Source organism: Zingiber officinale, chromosome 9A (genome assembly GCF_018446385.1).
Source record: "Zingiber officinale cultivar Zhangliang chromosome 9A, Zo_v1.1, whole genome shotgun sequence".
In the NCBI taxonomy this organism is placed as follows: domain Eukaryota; kingdom Viridiplantae; phylum Streptophyta; class Magnoliopsida; order Zingiberales; family Zingiberaceae; genus Zingiber; species Zingiber officinale.
Genome location: NC_056002.1, coordinates 64376578 through 64393344, shown reverse-complemented (window position 1 = coordinate 64393344; position 16767 = coordinate 64376578). Strand labels below are relative to the sequence as shown.

Here is a 16767-nt window from a genome sequence, read left to right as displayed (position 1 = left end):
GCATCCACCTCGACAACCGATTTCCACCCCATCAAAAGTCAATATCATTTATCATTTGTTTGTATAATTCCTTGATTATCATTTATTACAATATATTCCTAAGCTGTGCAACCATAAGCTTTTACGAAAGGGCCAAAAATCTATTATATATTCCTTTGGTATGTTTTAATCATGTTACTGAATATTGGTGAGTTCCATTTATATCTTACATGGCATATCAACACTCACAAAGTCCCAACTTAGATTAAAAGAGTAAACTTTACTATTGATGTGCAATATAGATGTGAGTTGACAATGTTTGGAATCCATAGTGTTAGTGTTATTTATGTTTTTATTGACTTGACATCTTCTTAGTTTAACAAATCAATAAGATTTATCAAATGCTAAACTATTCAACAATATTGGTAGAAAATTTTAAACTTAAAGCACAAAATTTTGAAAATTGATAAGTTGCTACAACATTTGTAGTTTAGGATATATTAATTAACCATATATCGATTGTTTAAACACCACATGAACATGGTTTGAAATCTCATACTATACACGGCAAACAATCAAAACGTATCGGTAAATTACCAAAACTTGATGTCACTCAACACAATCTTTTTTTCCTCTACTTTATCTTCTTCCTCTTTCAACCTTCATTGCATCACTAGCATCATGTATCGGAACATCAGCATGATATTGAAACATTATCATTCCAATAAAGACGGGAACTCAAGCGCGGTTCAAGATTTTGAACCTTGGACATGATCATGAACTCCTTTTATAAGTTTGATGGTGTTATTATTATCATTCAATACAATCATAGCCATTTTCCTATGACAATCTATACATCTATATTTTTGATAATAACTAATCTTTTCTTTTGGTTTTATCTTTTTCATGCTTTAGCTCTTTTTCTCCATTTTAGAGATGGAAACAAAACAATTTATACTTCTTGAGACATCACAATCTTGGTTGAACTTTTACACTAATTGCTCATTCTAGTTGAGGTATCAATTCTTGGTTGGAGCAATATAGTTAGAGCCATGCCAGCGTGCCAACACACTGTGTTGATGACACCAAGGAGAAGTAATTGAGGGGAGAAGGAGAAGCAGAAAAAAGTGGCAACTACTCTTACCTAGAGGAGACTCTAGTCTAAACTTGAGAGGAAGTCCTGACCTATGATAGGGCTAACCTTGTTGTTCAAGTCTGATCACAAAAGGAAATTGCACCTATAGCTTTTCCCTCATCCTCACCTAATGAAGATTATTCTCGAGAGATGTTTGTAGCGTGCACAGAAGATAGAGAGGAAGCCTTTACCTTCATCCTCAACTAAGAAGATGCCTCATGGCTCGCAGTATAGCGGATTGAAGAAGACTTCTCAGTAATAGAAAACCAGACCCAAAAAATGTCCTTGTCTTGACCCTCCTCATTGTTCATAACCTGGAAAGAATCTCATTCTAATCCATTCCTTGTGTCAGTCAATAGGCAAAATGATATGTTTCATCTATGCCGACCATCATGGAACGATATTTCAGATTGTGATCACAATACTACTTATGTGTTTAGAACATTATTTCATATATAGATTAGAGATCTTTTACTGAATTTAAAGATAATCTCTAGATGTTTGAGTTATTGAGTTGTCATTTCTTCCACGGCAATGTATCCATCCCCTTTTGCTTTTTTTGATAATGCATAAGTGGAAGCTTTCAAAAAATGTAGATCCGCTACATTAACGGCCCCTCTAGTGCTGGCCCCACGGATATGGAGGGAGGTACATGCAGGTACACAGACGTCAGGTGCATGGTGGGGTAAACCATGTCAGTTCTTGAAAATCGACCCCTAGCCATTACGCCAGAGATGTCATGCGCCCACCGTCTGTGCTACGCCTGGGGGGCATAAGTGGAAGCTCTCAAGCTCCCACTTTTTGATAATGCATAGTGTTTTGAACCTATTGAAGTATGCTCTCTGCCACAATCAAAGGTGTCTTACATTTGCATTGTTTTCAATATTTTGTATGTTATTAATTTTTCTTTTTAATTATATAATGGAACAGTAAGATGGGAAGAATGAGACTTTTAAGTTTAAAAAAAAAAGCTAAAATTATATATGTTGTAAAGTGAAAATAAATAAATTCAAACGTATACCCTGAACAATTTATTTTATTTAAGTGTGCTTTTTTAAGTTATTTTTGTTCATTTACCCTTGGGTTAACTTGTCTATGCTTGTTTGCTAACTTTTATATTTCTACAGGTTCAGATTTGGGTTAGCAATACAATACACACAGATAAACAGTCTATCGGAACATGGGATTTAAAATCACTAATATCAGAGTCTCCACAACTTTATGGCCCCAAGAAGCATAATAGTGAAAAAGAAATCCCTAGACATGTCAAATTCCAGTTCCGCAATGCTGTCAGGTGCCGTATTGTGTGGGTAAAATTAGCTCTCCCACACCTTCAACCCAACATTGGAGAGTACAACCTCTTTTCATTTGATGAAAATTACTCTTTGAGGCCTTCAGATTCTTTTGCTGGTAATGTTGAGAATACTCGATGCATCCATGCAAAACGACTCTTAGTGTTTGGAAAGTCTGTGAAGGACCAGGGTCAGGATCAGGATTTATCCATACAGTCCACTGAGATGATGAAACTGAGAAGTTTCTTAGATAGATCCCCATCACTTAGTCGGTTCAGGGTATGTTATTTTTTTCTTTTCTGATCATTTTGTATCTAAGTTCCTCTGTTAATTGGAAGCTCTAACTGTTTGCAGATTCCCATTGAAGGAGAAAGATTAAGAGATAATGACCTCGTCGTTGAGCAGTTTTTGTCACCTATTTCTCCTGCAATAGCTGGTTTTAGGATTGATGCTTTTAACATTATTAGACCTCGAGTCACCCACTCACCTATGAACACAGTTGATGGTTATTCAACTTTAATTGAGGACAGGTACATAGTGCCCACAGTTCTGTATATCCAAGCGGCTGTCGTTCAGGTAATTATTTTGAATAGCCAGCACTCTAAGCTTTAACTCTGGTTGATAATATTTTTCAGTAAATCTTGCCTCTAGTGATTTTCCAGTTCTGTAGTATTGACCATGATGCATACATCCTTTTGACTTCTAAAACCTATTAGATATTGAACTAAACCTTCGACGCTACATGCAGGAATCAAGAAAGGCCGTTGTGGTTGGGGAATATCGCCTTCCAGAAGCTAAAGCCGGTACTCCCCTTTACTTTGACTTTCCGCAGCAGTTTCAGGCAAACCTTGTTGTTTTCAAACTATTTGGAGATATCACGGCTTTCGTTGATGATGTACCCGATCAAGACAGCAAAAGCTTCCGAGCACATCCATTGGCTTCTGGATTGTCTTTGTCGAATAAGGTTAAATTGTACTATTATGCAGATCCATATGAGCTTGGAAAACTATCGAGTTTATCTGCTATTTGAGTGTATTGGATTAGACCACATCGTCTGCTTACACATCCAAGCCTGCCATGGCTATATTGTTTTGGCTTCATTTAGTGGAAACGCACAACTGAGTAATAAGATATGTGGATGCATATGTTCGATCTCTCGTTAATTATACTTGTTTGAAATCGAGTTGCATATGCATATGTACAAGACTCACTATTCGAATTAGCTCAAGGTAGACTAAGCTAGTTTGAGTTACTTCGAGTTTGGATGGAGAGCAATAGAACTGGTTTGAGGTAACACCAGAAGGCCACTTTTAGGTGGTGACTTATTGTTAGAGCCATCAATTTAGTCCATCCCATCAAATAATTTAAGCAAATTAGATTCAACCCATTTAAAGGTGGGTCTAAATGGGTTGATCCGTTTGGGTCTGTGACCCATGCGGGTTGGTCCACATTGGGCTTAGGTTGACCTGTAGGTTGAAAAAAAAAAATCAAAACTTAAAATTAAAATGAAAAATTCAATAGGTTTGTGTGTTTTGTCTAACCCGCAATCCACTTTGGTTAGATTGGGGATTTTTTAATCCATTAAGATGATGGGTCAGTTTATCCCATCTAGCCAAATGTCTGTCTCAGCTCACTAATTGGGTCAGCCTCGCCTGACAGTTCTACTTCTTGTCATCTAATTATACTCTATCTCCAAGAGTTTAGTGGATTTAAAGTTTAGGGTTTAGCGGGAGGAGAGCTTTAGTATAACAATAAAATTGTTGTCATGTGATCTTAATGTCACGGGTTCGAATTATAAAAATAGTCTTTTATAAAAATACAAGATAAGACTGCGTAAAATAAATTCAATGATTTGATTCTTTTCTAGGATCCCGCATTGATTGAAGTTGTGCATTGGATATTGTTTTTTTTAAGGGGTTAGGGTTTAGTGGGTCTGAAATGTTAGCTCCAAAGAGCTGCCTTCCCAGTGTCCTTTGCTCCCTTTGTAGACCTAAACCCTAAAGCGGATTAGTCGTGTCATATGGTGCCTGAAGGAAGTGTGCGGTGCCAGCCTAACCTTATAGCAGTCGAGTTGTATTGACCAAGTTGATTGAACTTGTGTCATGTTCTTTTGGGCGAGTTTGTAGCACCCAGACCAGTCCCCATTCGGTAGTTGTTAAAATTAGTGAGTAAATTTGCACACAACAGATTCTGTATCTTTCTTATTCCTAACTCAAAAGATAACCTGTGATCTTCTTTCATCATTATTAATCTCAAGTTCCTTCCTCATTTAATCTAGTCTCTCTCTGACGATGTCCCTAGAATTATTGACAATGCTTTACTGCTTCGCTTTAGTTTGCAATTTTTCTCTACTTAGCTCCCTTTCTACCAAGGATTTCTCCACTGCCGTTGTAATCAAACTAAGTTGAACTTATGTGAACTACTTGCTCGTTGAATCATGGAAATAGGCTAGGCTAAGGTGCAACGATTAGGCTCTTCAAATGATTAATTAGGTATCTAAGATTCAAATCCTAATGGCGGTGCAATATAGAGATTTTGCTCTATAGATTGACAAATATAAGAACACAGGTTATTTGGATGGACTTCCGTGAGTATTTTTCGATTTAGCCGGATAACTGATAGAAAATTTATGTAGGATCGAACCAATCATCCTTAAGATTAATTAGTTCAAAGAGCATATCTAAATTACCAAAAACAAAAATAGAAATTGGCTAGGCTGAATTGAACTAAACTGGGCTGAATTCCTCCTTTACTCAAGTTAGACATTAGTGAAACAATTATAGAGATTACCCGATTATGCTCCTCAAACATCCGAGTTGAAGGGGAAGATATTTAATTGTGAAGAAGTCTATGTGCCTGTTTACTTGGAAGGATGGAGATATAAACTACGGAAAGATCTCCATCGTCGAAATCTATCTCCTATTTAATTTGTAAAAAGGAATAGGTTATATTCTTTTCTCTTTTTTTACTCAGTAAACGGACAGATTTAACAATTCTAGTGTGGATCATTTTTTTAATATGTTTTTCATTCGCCCAAATAGGATGGAAAGGAACTTTCCCTCCCCTCAACATTTTTCCCAACATGCTCGCAATTGTAAACACGTCTCACGAGGTTGCCTCACTTCTCGCATCATAGCACATGGTTGTAAGTATCCCGGACTACTTTTGATGTGATCAACCAAGTTGAGTTAGACTATGTGTATTTGATACCTTATATCTAAGTGTGCAAGGACTTAAGAACAAAAAAAGTCGAGCAGAAGACAGCGAGCGAGAAGGATGACATGAGAAGAGAGTTGTCAGGCTTGGTGCATCCAAGGGACGAGAAGATGTGAAAGACTGCACTATTGGTCCCTTGAGGGTCGGTTAGAGGAGGGTAAATAGCCTTGAAATTCAAGTTAGATAGATCTCTTGCTATTTGAACTAAGGACACAATATTAGCAAACACAAATAATTTGCATAAAAGAAATAATTAAAAAAAGATAAGAGGGCTTAAAGAGTTACTTAATTACAACTTAGATGGTTGTTAATCTAAGACAATGATTTTTTTTTTAAAAAAAATCTCCTTCCTTAAAGGCGAAGAAGCCTCTTACAGTCGTTAAATGCTCAGAAGTAATTAGGAATTGAGTACAAGAGTTGTTATTAAATTTCTAACTCCATGAGACTTTTTATAGCCTCCTAAAAAGAAGTTATCATTGATTTTCGTCAGTTGGAGATACCTCTAGAAAGGTTCAGGGCACCTCCAAGAGGATAGAGTTTATCCTATACATGATAGAGCTTTATCCTTCCCAACAGTACTTTAACAGCTACTTGAGGCCCCTCTAACCAGGCGCGAGGGCCCCTCCAATCCAGGTGTGAGTGTGCCTCTAATCCACTTAGAGGCGCCTTCTTCATGAGGCGCGAGGGCACCTCCAGCTCCTTGGAAGTGCCTCCATCCCGATAGCCAGCAAATGATGCTTTGGTCTCCTCGAGCAGACTTCATGTCCTGCTTCTTGTCCCTCAGAAGCGTCACGTCCATTCTTCTTGTCTGTCAATGTACTCTTTCGCAGCATCTTGTCCCTCGGATGCACCGAGCTCATCGACTCATTTTCCGTGTCATTCTTCTCGCTAGTTACGTCTTCCGCTCGACGTCTTGTATTTCTAAGTTCCTACATACTTAGACACAAGATATCAAAAACAAATAAGACCTAATTTAACTTGGTTGATCATATCAAAATCAATCTAAGATACTTACAATTTTCCTTTTTAATGTGCACCAACTCAAGTTAAAATTAGGGTTAAATAAATAAAATAATTAAAAATAGTTATAACATGAATATTACATTTAAGTATAAAATAATAAACACTTTTAATTACTCCGGCTAGATTCAGTAACTACTACCCCTAGATTCAGTAACTTAGTATATACTCTCCCCTTTAGATCACATCAAAAAATAAGGGTAATTAGTGAAAAACAAAACTAAAAATTTTTCTGAGGGTGAGAAACAGAATATTCAGTAACCTACCTTCTTACCAAAATTAATTTTTTGATGGTTTAATTCAAAGATTTGGAAAAATAATTAAAAAAAAACTATTTTAAGTTTCAAAAAATCCTGAAAATTTGTGTCAATACCAATCATAATTAATCAAAGTATGATAAAATTTTCATATACAAAATATTTTTATTTTAATTGTAATAAATATTTTGAGCAGATAAGGTTATTTTTGAAAATAAAATATTTAAAAATAATTTTTGAATTCTAAAAATCTGGCTGATTTTTCTAGACATTCAAAATTAATAGTAATTAGCTGAAAAATCATATTTTTTAAAATTATTTTTCAAAAAAAAATAAAATTTAAATTATTTTTTTATCAAAAATTCATAAAAAATTAGATAGTTGTCAAAAAAAAAAATTCCTAAAAATTTTTACTCTAATAAAAAGCATAACTCATGATTATAAAAAAATATTTTTTTGAAAAATTCATTTTCTAAACATTTTTAATTATCAGAACTTATTTTTTGAAAGAAGAATTTTATAAATAAATATAATGAATAGAAAATTTCAAAAATATTTTTGTGAGTAGATAATGTCTTTATTTTGTAAAAAAAATTAACACAAAACAGTAATAGAAGGTATGCAAAATAAGTATGATAAACAAAGTTAAACTAAAGCATATTAAATTTAAAGCATGCATAAAAATTAATTTAATTTAGACTAAACATGATTTAGGAATTCAAAATAAGTTCCTACCTATTAGATTTATCAAAAAAATTTCATGAGATATATTTTTTATCCACTTTTGTAATTTGACCTCTATGGTTCCTAAGATATTAATTATGTCCACTATAATTTTTAAATTTTGGAATTGCATAATGTGAGCATGTAGAATTTTTAAGACATTCTATATGTTCTTTTAATTTTACATTTTCTTTTTTAACTTTATCAAATTCTTCTAGTGGACATTTTTAAATTTATATTTTCCTTTCTCAATTTGATATTTTTAGTCGTAAACTTACATAAAGATTTAGACATTCATTTTATACCTTCATAAAGTTGATTAGGAGGAAGAAGGCATACCTCACTTATCATGTCAGTCTCGAATTTTGAATCTCCCCTTTCATCGTTACTTTCCTCTAAAGTTGCTCCCCTTTATCGATGCTCTCCTCTTGGTGACTCGCTATTAGTGCTAGTCCGGCATACTCCTCCAGTATATACTCTTCTGATAATGACTCATCCCATGTTACTTTAAGGTTCTTTTTTTGGGCTTTCTTGACCCTTTGTCTTTGACTTTTAATTTCGAATAGTTTTCTTTTATGTGTCCTTCGTCATCGTAGTTATAGCATCATACTTTTCTTTTGTTTCGTGGAAGCTTGTTAGCCTAAAACTTGTTGAATTTGTTAGTTTTAAAGAACTTTGAGAATTTTCTTACTACGTAAGCTTTTTCATCTTCATCGAGAGATGTGTCAAAATCTGGTTTGACCTTTCTTGTGTTCAGGGTGATGTTGCTATTTGGCACCTTATCCTTTCTTGCGCCTACACATCTAGATTCATGTAATTCAAAGGTAGAAAATAGATTTTCTAAGCTACTTATCTCGAGGTTCTTGGAAATGTATTAGGCATCTACTATCGGCATCCATTCAAGTATTCTCGTAAAAGCATTGAGCACATATCTGATTGAGTCTCGGTTTGTTACCAATTCTCCGAGGTTCGTCAGTCCAATGATAGTTCCTTGATCTTTTTGTGCAATTGGGCTACCATTTCTCCTTCTTGCATCCAAAGGTTTGTCAGGTAATTTTTGAGCAAGTTCCATCTTGCTAACTTGATCTCTGATGTTCCTTCGTGCCGCTCAAAGAATTTCTCCAAAGTTCCTTGGTGGAGTTGTAAGCGCCAATCCGATTAACTTCTTGCAGCAGCAAAATGTTTAGCGGATGAAACTTTCTTTGTCATTTGCCACAGAGTCAGCTTGCTCTCTTTTTTGGCTTGCTCCTTTTTGCGGCTTTTATAGCAAAACCATATTTAATTATAAGTAGTATGTCAATATTCATTTAAAAAAATACCTCCATCTTCTTCTTCCATATAGTGAAGTCTCCCTAGAACTTCGATGGATAAATGTGTGCTCTAGCTATTTGTTCTTTAGACGACAGTTAGTCCTTTTGAAACAACCTTGCTCTAATACCAATTGTTGGACTCTTGACAGCCAACTAAAGGGTGGGGGTAGGGGGGAGGGTGGTGAATAGCCCTGAAATTCAAGTTAGAAAGATCTCTTACTATTTGAACTAAGGACACAATATTAGCAAACACAAATAATTAGCATAAAAGAAATAATTAAAAAAAGATAAGAGGGCTCAAAGAGTCACTTAGTTACAACCTAAGTGGTTGTCAATCTAAGATAATGAAAAGCTAAAAAAAATCTCTTTCGTTAAAGACGGAGAATCCTCTTACAGTCGTTAAATGCTCAAAAGTAGTTAGGAATTGAGTACAATAGTTGATATTAAATATCTAACTCCGTGAGGCTTTTTATAGCCTCCTAAAAAGAAGTTACCATTGGTTTTCATCGGTTGGAGGCACCTCCAGAAAGGTCTAGGGCACCTCCAAGAGGATAGAGTTTATCCTATACATGATAGAGTTTATCCTATACATGATAGAGTTTTATCCTTCCCAATGGTAGCTTAACGGCTACTAGAGGCGCCTCTAACCAGGCACGAGGGCACCTCCAACCAGATGTGAGGGCGCCTCCAATCCAAGTGTGAGGGTGCCTTCTCCATAAGGCGCGAGGGTGCCTTCTTCATGAGGTGCGAGGACGCCTTTAGCTCCTTGGAGACACCTCCATCCCGAAAACTAGTAAATGATGCTCCGGTCTCCTCGAGCAAATTTCCTGCATGACTTCTCGTCCCTTGAAAGCATTGTGCATGTCCTTCTCGTCCACTGGTGTATTCTTTAGCAGCATATTGTTCCTCGAATGCACCGAGCCTGTAAACTCACTTTTCATGTTATCCTTTTAGCTAGATGATGTGTCTAGATTATATATGATTTTAGGCATACTTTAACACACATCTACTTATATTTCATGCATATAATATATGTTTATTGCACTCTATTTCATTATTATGTCATACTTCCACTCTATTTGTTCGGAGATCTGTTCTTTACTTGTTTTGATTGGCAAGACGTCATTTGGAGAAAAAATGGAGTAAAACACACACATTGAAGCAACTTATGAAAATCTAGCAACCTGGTCATGCCAAAAGGCATTGTCATGTGCTCTCTCCCGAAGCAAAGCAAGCTCCAGCCATGCTAAAAGGGCACGTCCATGCCATGTACTAGTGGCAAAGCGAGCTCTGACCAAAGGTACCATCATGCCTCCCACCAGTAGCCGGCAAGGGGTGGTCGTGTAAAACCACACGGTCATGCCCCCTTCCAGAATTGAACCGTTCCTTGGCCATGCCAAATGGTACAACCATGCCAGGTTCCCAGAGGTAAATCAGGGGTTGGTTGTGCCTTTTGGCATAGTTGTGCCCCCTCAGTCGTGGCAAATCAGGCCCAAGTCATGCCAAAAAGGCACAGTCATGGAGGAGAAAATAAGGGGGGCATGCCCCTTGTTATAAAATAGGATTTTCTCCCCTTTCTCAAGAATATTTAGTTTGGGGTTCTGCCCCATTCCTTGGAGGAGGGTTCTCCCCCTGAGAGAACCTTAAATCATCCATCTTCACCGATCTGTCCACCTCCGGAGCTAGGAGACTCTCTGAAAATATTGACAATGTGTAACTAAGCATCTCTTCTCCTCATTTCTTGTATTTGAGTTGTAAGAATGTTATTATTCATGTCTTTGATTTGTTCTTCCTTCGCAATGAAGTAGATTTTCCAGATCTAGGATGTAGAAAATAGTTGTGATGTGATGTATATACTATGTATTTGGATATTTTCTTATGCAATGATATGTTTATACCATATTCTATGTGTTTATCTTGTATATTTGAAAAAATGTGTGTGTGGTATATGCATGTGAATTGTGGTGAATTTGTCACTTTGTAGAGGAGAAGAGATTATATGACCGTAGGGTCCTATGACAAGGGATGACCCTTTAAGCGAACTTTCTAGGACGATCCTCTTGCCAGGAGACGGATTCACTATAAAGGAATATCTAATGATAGTTTCAAGGGTTTCTCCCAAATTAATATTAGGAAGTAATTTGTGTAATCTAGCGATTGTATGACCGGAGGGCTCTAGTGACAAAGGTATCCCTTTAATCGGACTTTATAAGTTACCTCTTCTACATAATTGTATTAATCTACTATTAGGAAGTAAATCAGTTAACTCTAGGATTGTATAATCGGGGGGCCTTAGGGTAACCCTTTAATCGGACTTTCTAGAGTAAATTTTTACTTAATGACGTTAAGATTCGGGTAAACTCTCCGATGCGACCTGCGCGGGTTATGTCAGACTTTAGTTAGAAACCCTACACAATTTTAAGCATGGAGTTAAGTAGATAAACAATGCATAAAGACATTAACTAGTATTATAACAAAATTGAAATCCTAGAATCTATCACATTTCACTCACGCTCCTTCTCTCTCTCTATTCTCTCTTTCTTTCTCTCTCTCTTCTCAACCTCTCTCTTGCGTACGTGACCATAAATCACCTTCAATTGTCTAGATAATTCATTGTACAAAGTTAACTAGTTCTTAATCAATAGTCACTATGAGTTCGATAATCTTTTATATTACTAACGATGTAGCCGTGCACTTACGATTTCGTAACAAGTTTTTGGCGTCGTTGTCAGGAACTGTTTCTGATTAACATTAGTTAATTAGCACATCGATTACTCTAAATAGTTTTTTTCTTTCCTTTTTGCATGTTATTTCTTAATTTTCATAATGCATTTTATTTTTATTTTTAAATTTTGAATTTATTTTTTTTAATCAATACAAAAATATTGGTTGGGTGTCTTGATTATTTTATATCTCTTATATCCATGTGTTATGTGATGATTACTTACTGTGTCTTATGAGTTTAGTATTATTGCTTCAAGTGAGACTATAAATTTTCTTTAGCCATGGATTTGTATTCTTAGCATCTTGGAGGCTTAAATGCAAGGTATAATTCATATGATGACCAAATTTTGAACATCTGCAAAGTATGTGCTAGTTTAACCCACCTAGCTGTCATATGCCACCTCTTTAACAAAGATGTTAGCCCTTCCACAGAACCCCAATTGATGATATCTACATGGTTTGTGGCAATCCATCCCATCCAGTTGTTATATTTCACATCTTTCAAAAAGCTACTACATCTCCCACGAAACTTCAGAATCTATTCCAACTTGTACAATAAGACATATATGATTCAGTTCCTAGTATTTCTAGCTATAACTGGGGAGATCATCAGACTCAGAATTTTTAGCCAGCACATTTTTGAGGAGAATGAGTGGTTACAATCACAACAGTATATCTCTGACCTACCTCAACACTACAATCAAGATAGGGAGGACCATCAAAATTTGGACTATGATTGCATTCAAAATGTTGAGCATATTTCTTAAGTAAATTAGAGTCTGTCAGAGTTTCAGAATAATTCATCATTAGACGAACCACATCATGCACAACCAGAAGAGCCAACTGACTCAGAGGACTCTCAAAACCCATATACTCGTACTCCTAGTCAGATGTAGACCACATTACAAGATTTAGAAGAGCTCCTGGTGCAATGTGGGATTTTGTTTCTTCAATTCCTATAGCAAGCTGAAGTGACAAGTCCCTATTTGGAGATACAGTCAAATCATATTTTGGAGGGGATGGAGTGTAAAGCTGATGTCGATTCTACTTATAATTCTGCGGCTCTACAGGACTCCTCTACTATTTTGTATGATGATACTCTAGACACTGATGGGACTATTGATGCATCTTCAACCAATCTTGTTGTTGTTCCTTTTGCAACTTCTGATAATACATGCTTGATGGATGATGAGATCATAGAAGAGGCAGATGATGATATCAGTATGCAGCCCTCCGAGTGGGAAGTGGTGGATAGCTGGAGACCCCAGAGCTGGACACTCTCACTTTTTCCTATACTTCACTTTCATCAAAATAAGGTCTCAACATCAACTGTGATCATAGTGCTCTTGGCTTGGATACTTTAGTTGCACCTTCCCCTACATCCAGTAAGAATCTTCAAGGAGAAGAAGAAGGAGAGAGTAATTTCTCACGATATGCTTCCCATGATGAAACCTCCCTCTGCACTATGGGCCATTATCTAGAAGGTTTGGAGATACCTCAGTCTGGTAAGATCACGATTTAGAGGAACCAAATAAGGGGTCGAGCTAATGACCTAAAATAAGTGCTTATTGAGAGATAACCTAAGTTCAATCTTGTTTTTATTTTAGTTTTAGTTTCTTTCTAGTTTGTTTACTTTGTTCATAACAACCCTAATCCCTCTACTTAATTTTTCTTATCTATTTCTTTTTGTAAGATTCAATGTTATGGAGAAATATGGATATCAGATAGAGGAGTATTTTTAGCACATGAATGTCTCAATCATTTAGAACTCATCACTTGGTAACTTCTCTAACTTCAAAACCTCTTCCATATTACATTTCTAGTTTTCATTGAGATAATGAAAAGTTTAAGTCTGGAGGAGGGGTGTATTGAGCTTAGACTAGTTTTTATCATATTTCTTTTTGCATTTTTGTTTAATAAATTTTTTCCAGTTGCATCATTCATCACATCATGATTATTTGTTCCTTAATATAAAATACTAGCATACTTGTTCTAGATTTCATATGGTTTATTAGTTACTTATGGTGCTAGTATGTTTAGTTATTTATCTTTTTCTATCTATGTTAGCATGAAGTGAGTAATATTTTTACTATAGAAGTTTGAGTATTAGCATTATTTTAGGATTTATATACACTATGCCTAGTTTTGATGGTAGATAAATCTAAAAATAGTCATGATTCATAGAACTTGATTAGTATTAGTATTTTTGTGATGATTTCTCAAACTATATTTTGGTTATTGGATGAAGCTTGAATCATGTCATTTTATTTAGAAAAAATAAAATATCCCTACATTTGCATTCATGTGCATTTAAATTCAAGTGTTACACCTTACAATCACTTAGACAAAAAAAGGAAAAGAAAAAAAATAATAATAAGGGATATAAAAAATAGTTGTCATGAGTAGGGATGACAATGGGACGGATTTAAACCCGACCTTGTATTAAACTCATCTCATTGAGGGTGGGTTTAAACCCAGTCAAATGGGTTATGGGGCAGGTTTAAACTCGTTCACCAGATTTAAAAGCAGGTTCGGGGCGGGTTATGGGTTTTAATGAACTCGCCTTATATATATATATATATATACATATATATATAGGTTTTATATTTATATTATATAATATAAAATATACAATAATAACAACTTATTGTTAAATTATATATTTTTAAGCTTAACGAGTTAGCGGGTCCAACCCGCTATGGACCCGCCGGGTTTTGAGTGGGGTAGGGGCGGGGTGGATCCAAGTTTGGGTTCATTTTTTCTGGAGGGGCGGGTTCTGGGATTAGCCAAACCCGGTCTGAACCTACCCCGTTGTCATCCCTAGTCATGAGTGAAAACTAATGAGTTACCCCCTTTGAAATCGAGTTAGGTTATTAGGGAAATAAATGCTATATTTCTCTTGATATTGAGCACGTCTTTGAGACCTTGGGTAGATTGGGAAGGATGAACCAAGCATGTGGCAGGTAAATATCTATTGCTGGGAGCATAAAGAACAAAATGATATGATGACTTGACTAGGCATAGGGATTGATACTTGAAAAACTTATGTCGCTATTACATTGAGTACGGAGAACTATTTATTAGGTCATACTCAAATAACTTTTATATTTTGCTCACCAATAAAATCATTTGATAAGATTAGATCTACTTGCTTGAGATTATGATGCACTATTTAGCCATTGGAGTCTATATTATAGTTTTTGCTTGAGGACAAATAAAGGTTAAGTCTAAGGGTGTGATGTGTGTAGATTATATATATTTTTGGGCATATTTTAATGCACACTTACTTATATTTCATGTATATAATCTATATTTGTTGCATCCTATTTTATTATTATGTCACACTTCTACTCTATTTGTTAGGAGATATGTTCTTTGCTTATTTTGATTGACAAGAAGCTATTTGGAGCTAAAATGGAGCAAAAAGCACACATTAAAGAAATTTATGAAAATCCAGCAACTTGGTTGTGCCAAAAGGCACGACCATGTGCTCTCTCTCCTGAAGCAGAGAAAGCTTTGACCGTACCAAAAGGGCACAGTTGTGCCATGTACAAGTGACAAAGTGAGCTCCGACCGTGTCTAAAGGCATGGTTGTGCCTCCCACCAGTAGTCGACAAGGGGTGACCGTGTGAAACCACATGGTCGTGCCCCACCCTCCTTCCAGAACTGAAACATGCTTTGGTCGTGCCAAATAGCATGGCCATGCCAGGTTCCCAGAGGCAAATCAGGGGTTGGTAGTGCCTTTTGGCACGACCGTGCCCCCTCAGCCGTGGCAAATCAAGCTCATATTGTGCCAAAGGCATGTTCGTGGTAGAGAAAACAAGGGGTGCATGCCCCTTTCTATAAAGGGGGGTTTCTCCCTTTCTCAAGAATCTTTGGCTTGGGACTTCGCCCCATTCCTTGGAGGAGAGTTCTCTCCCCTAGAAAAACCCTAGATCATTCATCTTCACCGATCCGTCCACCTCCAGAGCTAGGAGACTCTCCAAACACATCAACAACGTATAGCTAAGCATCTCTTCTCCTAATTTTTTGTATTTGTATTGTAAGAATGCTATTATTCATATCTTTGGTTTGTTCTTCGTTCGCAATGGAGTAGATTTTCTAGATTTAGGATGTAGGAAGTAGTTGTTATGTGATGTATAAATAATATATTTGGACATTTTCTTGTGTAATGATATGTTTATACCATGTTCTATGTGTTTTTTTGCCTTGTACATGTTTGAAAAAATGTGTGTGTGGTATATGTGTTGGATCAGGGAGGCCGACAAGAGGGGGTGAATTGCCTGTATAATAAAAATAAATCTTTTTCGACTTCCAACTCTAATTAGTAGCACAGTTATAACAACAAATTAAATGAATAATTTTTAAAAGAAAGAGATACAAGAGTTACTTGGTTATAACCTAGATGGTTGTTAATCCAAGGTAAAAAAAAATCACTAAAAATCTACTTCGTTGAAGGCGAAGAAGTCTCTTACACTCGTTGAACGCTCAAAAAAGAACTAGGAAATAAATACTATAGTTATTAATTTTCTAGGTCCAAAAGTCATTTTATAGCCCTTGGAAAACTCTATCCGCAGCTTGAAGGCGCCTCCAATGAGGTCTAAGGCGCCTTCCATTGGATAAGTTTTATCCACTATAGATAAAACTCTATCCATGGCTAACGGCTATAGGAAGGCGCCTTCAAAGGCTGGAATACACCTTTATACTGTTCATCGAAGGCACCTTCCAACCATGGAGGGTTCCTTCTCACTATTCATCGAAGGCGCCTTCCAGCCACGGAGGCGCCTTCCATAGGGAAACTCAGCTCAACGCTAATCTCTTTGCAAGGTTCTTCACGTAGGTGATTCTCCGACTAACCAGAGTTAAGCTCACCCAAATCCAACTCTGACCTTCTCCTCGAGCAGCCTTCCTTCCTGGCTTCTCGTCCCTTGAACATCACATACGTCCTTCTCGTACTAGTGTACTCTTCTACAACATCTTATCCCTCGGATACACTGAACCCGTCGACTCCTTTCTAGTGTCATCTTTCTCACAAGTTGCATCTTCTACTCGACTTCTTGTGTTTCTAAGCTCATGTACACTTAGACACAAGGATCAAATATAACAGGACC

General features: G+C 36.3%; 1 protein-coding gene across 1 annotated transcript in view; it reads left to right on the top strand.

Moving 5' to 3' along the window:
* The window catches only part of LOC122019238 (probable phosphoinositide phosphatase SAC9), a 90728-nt gene extending 87159 nt beyond the window's left edge, over nucleotides 1-3569 (top strand). The window contains exons 9-13 of the mRNA XM_042576725.1: nucleotides 1711-1762; nucleotides 1949-1971; nucleotides 2242-2685; nucleotides 2761-2982; nucleotides 3155-3569. Coding sequence (XP_042432659.1) covers nucleotides 1711-1762; nucleotides 1949-1971; nucleotides 2242-2685; nucleotides 2761-2982; nucleotides 3155-3436 — 1023 coding nt within the window. The 3' untranslated portion in view covers nucleotides 3437-3569. The remainder of the gene's footprint in view (nucleotides 1-1710; nucleotides 1763-1948; nucleotides 1972-2241; nucleotides 2686-2760; nucleotides 2983-3154) is intronic.
* The last annotated feature ends 13198 nt before the right edge of the window (nucleotides 3570-16767 follow it).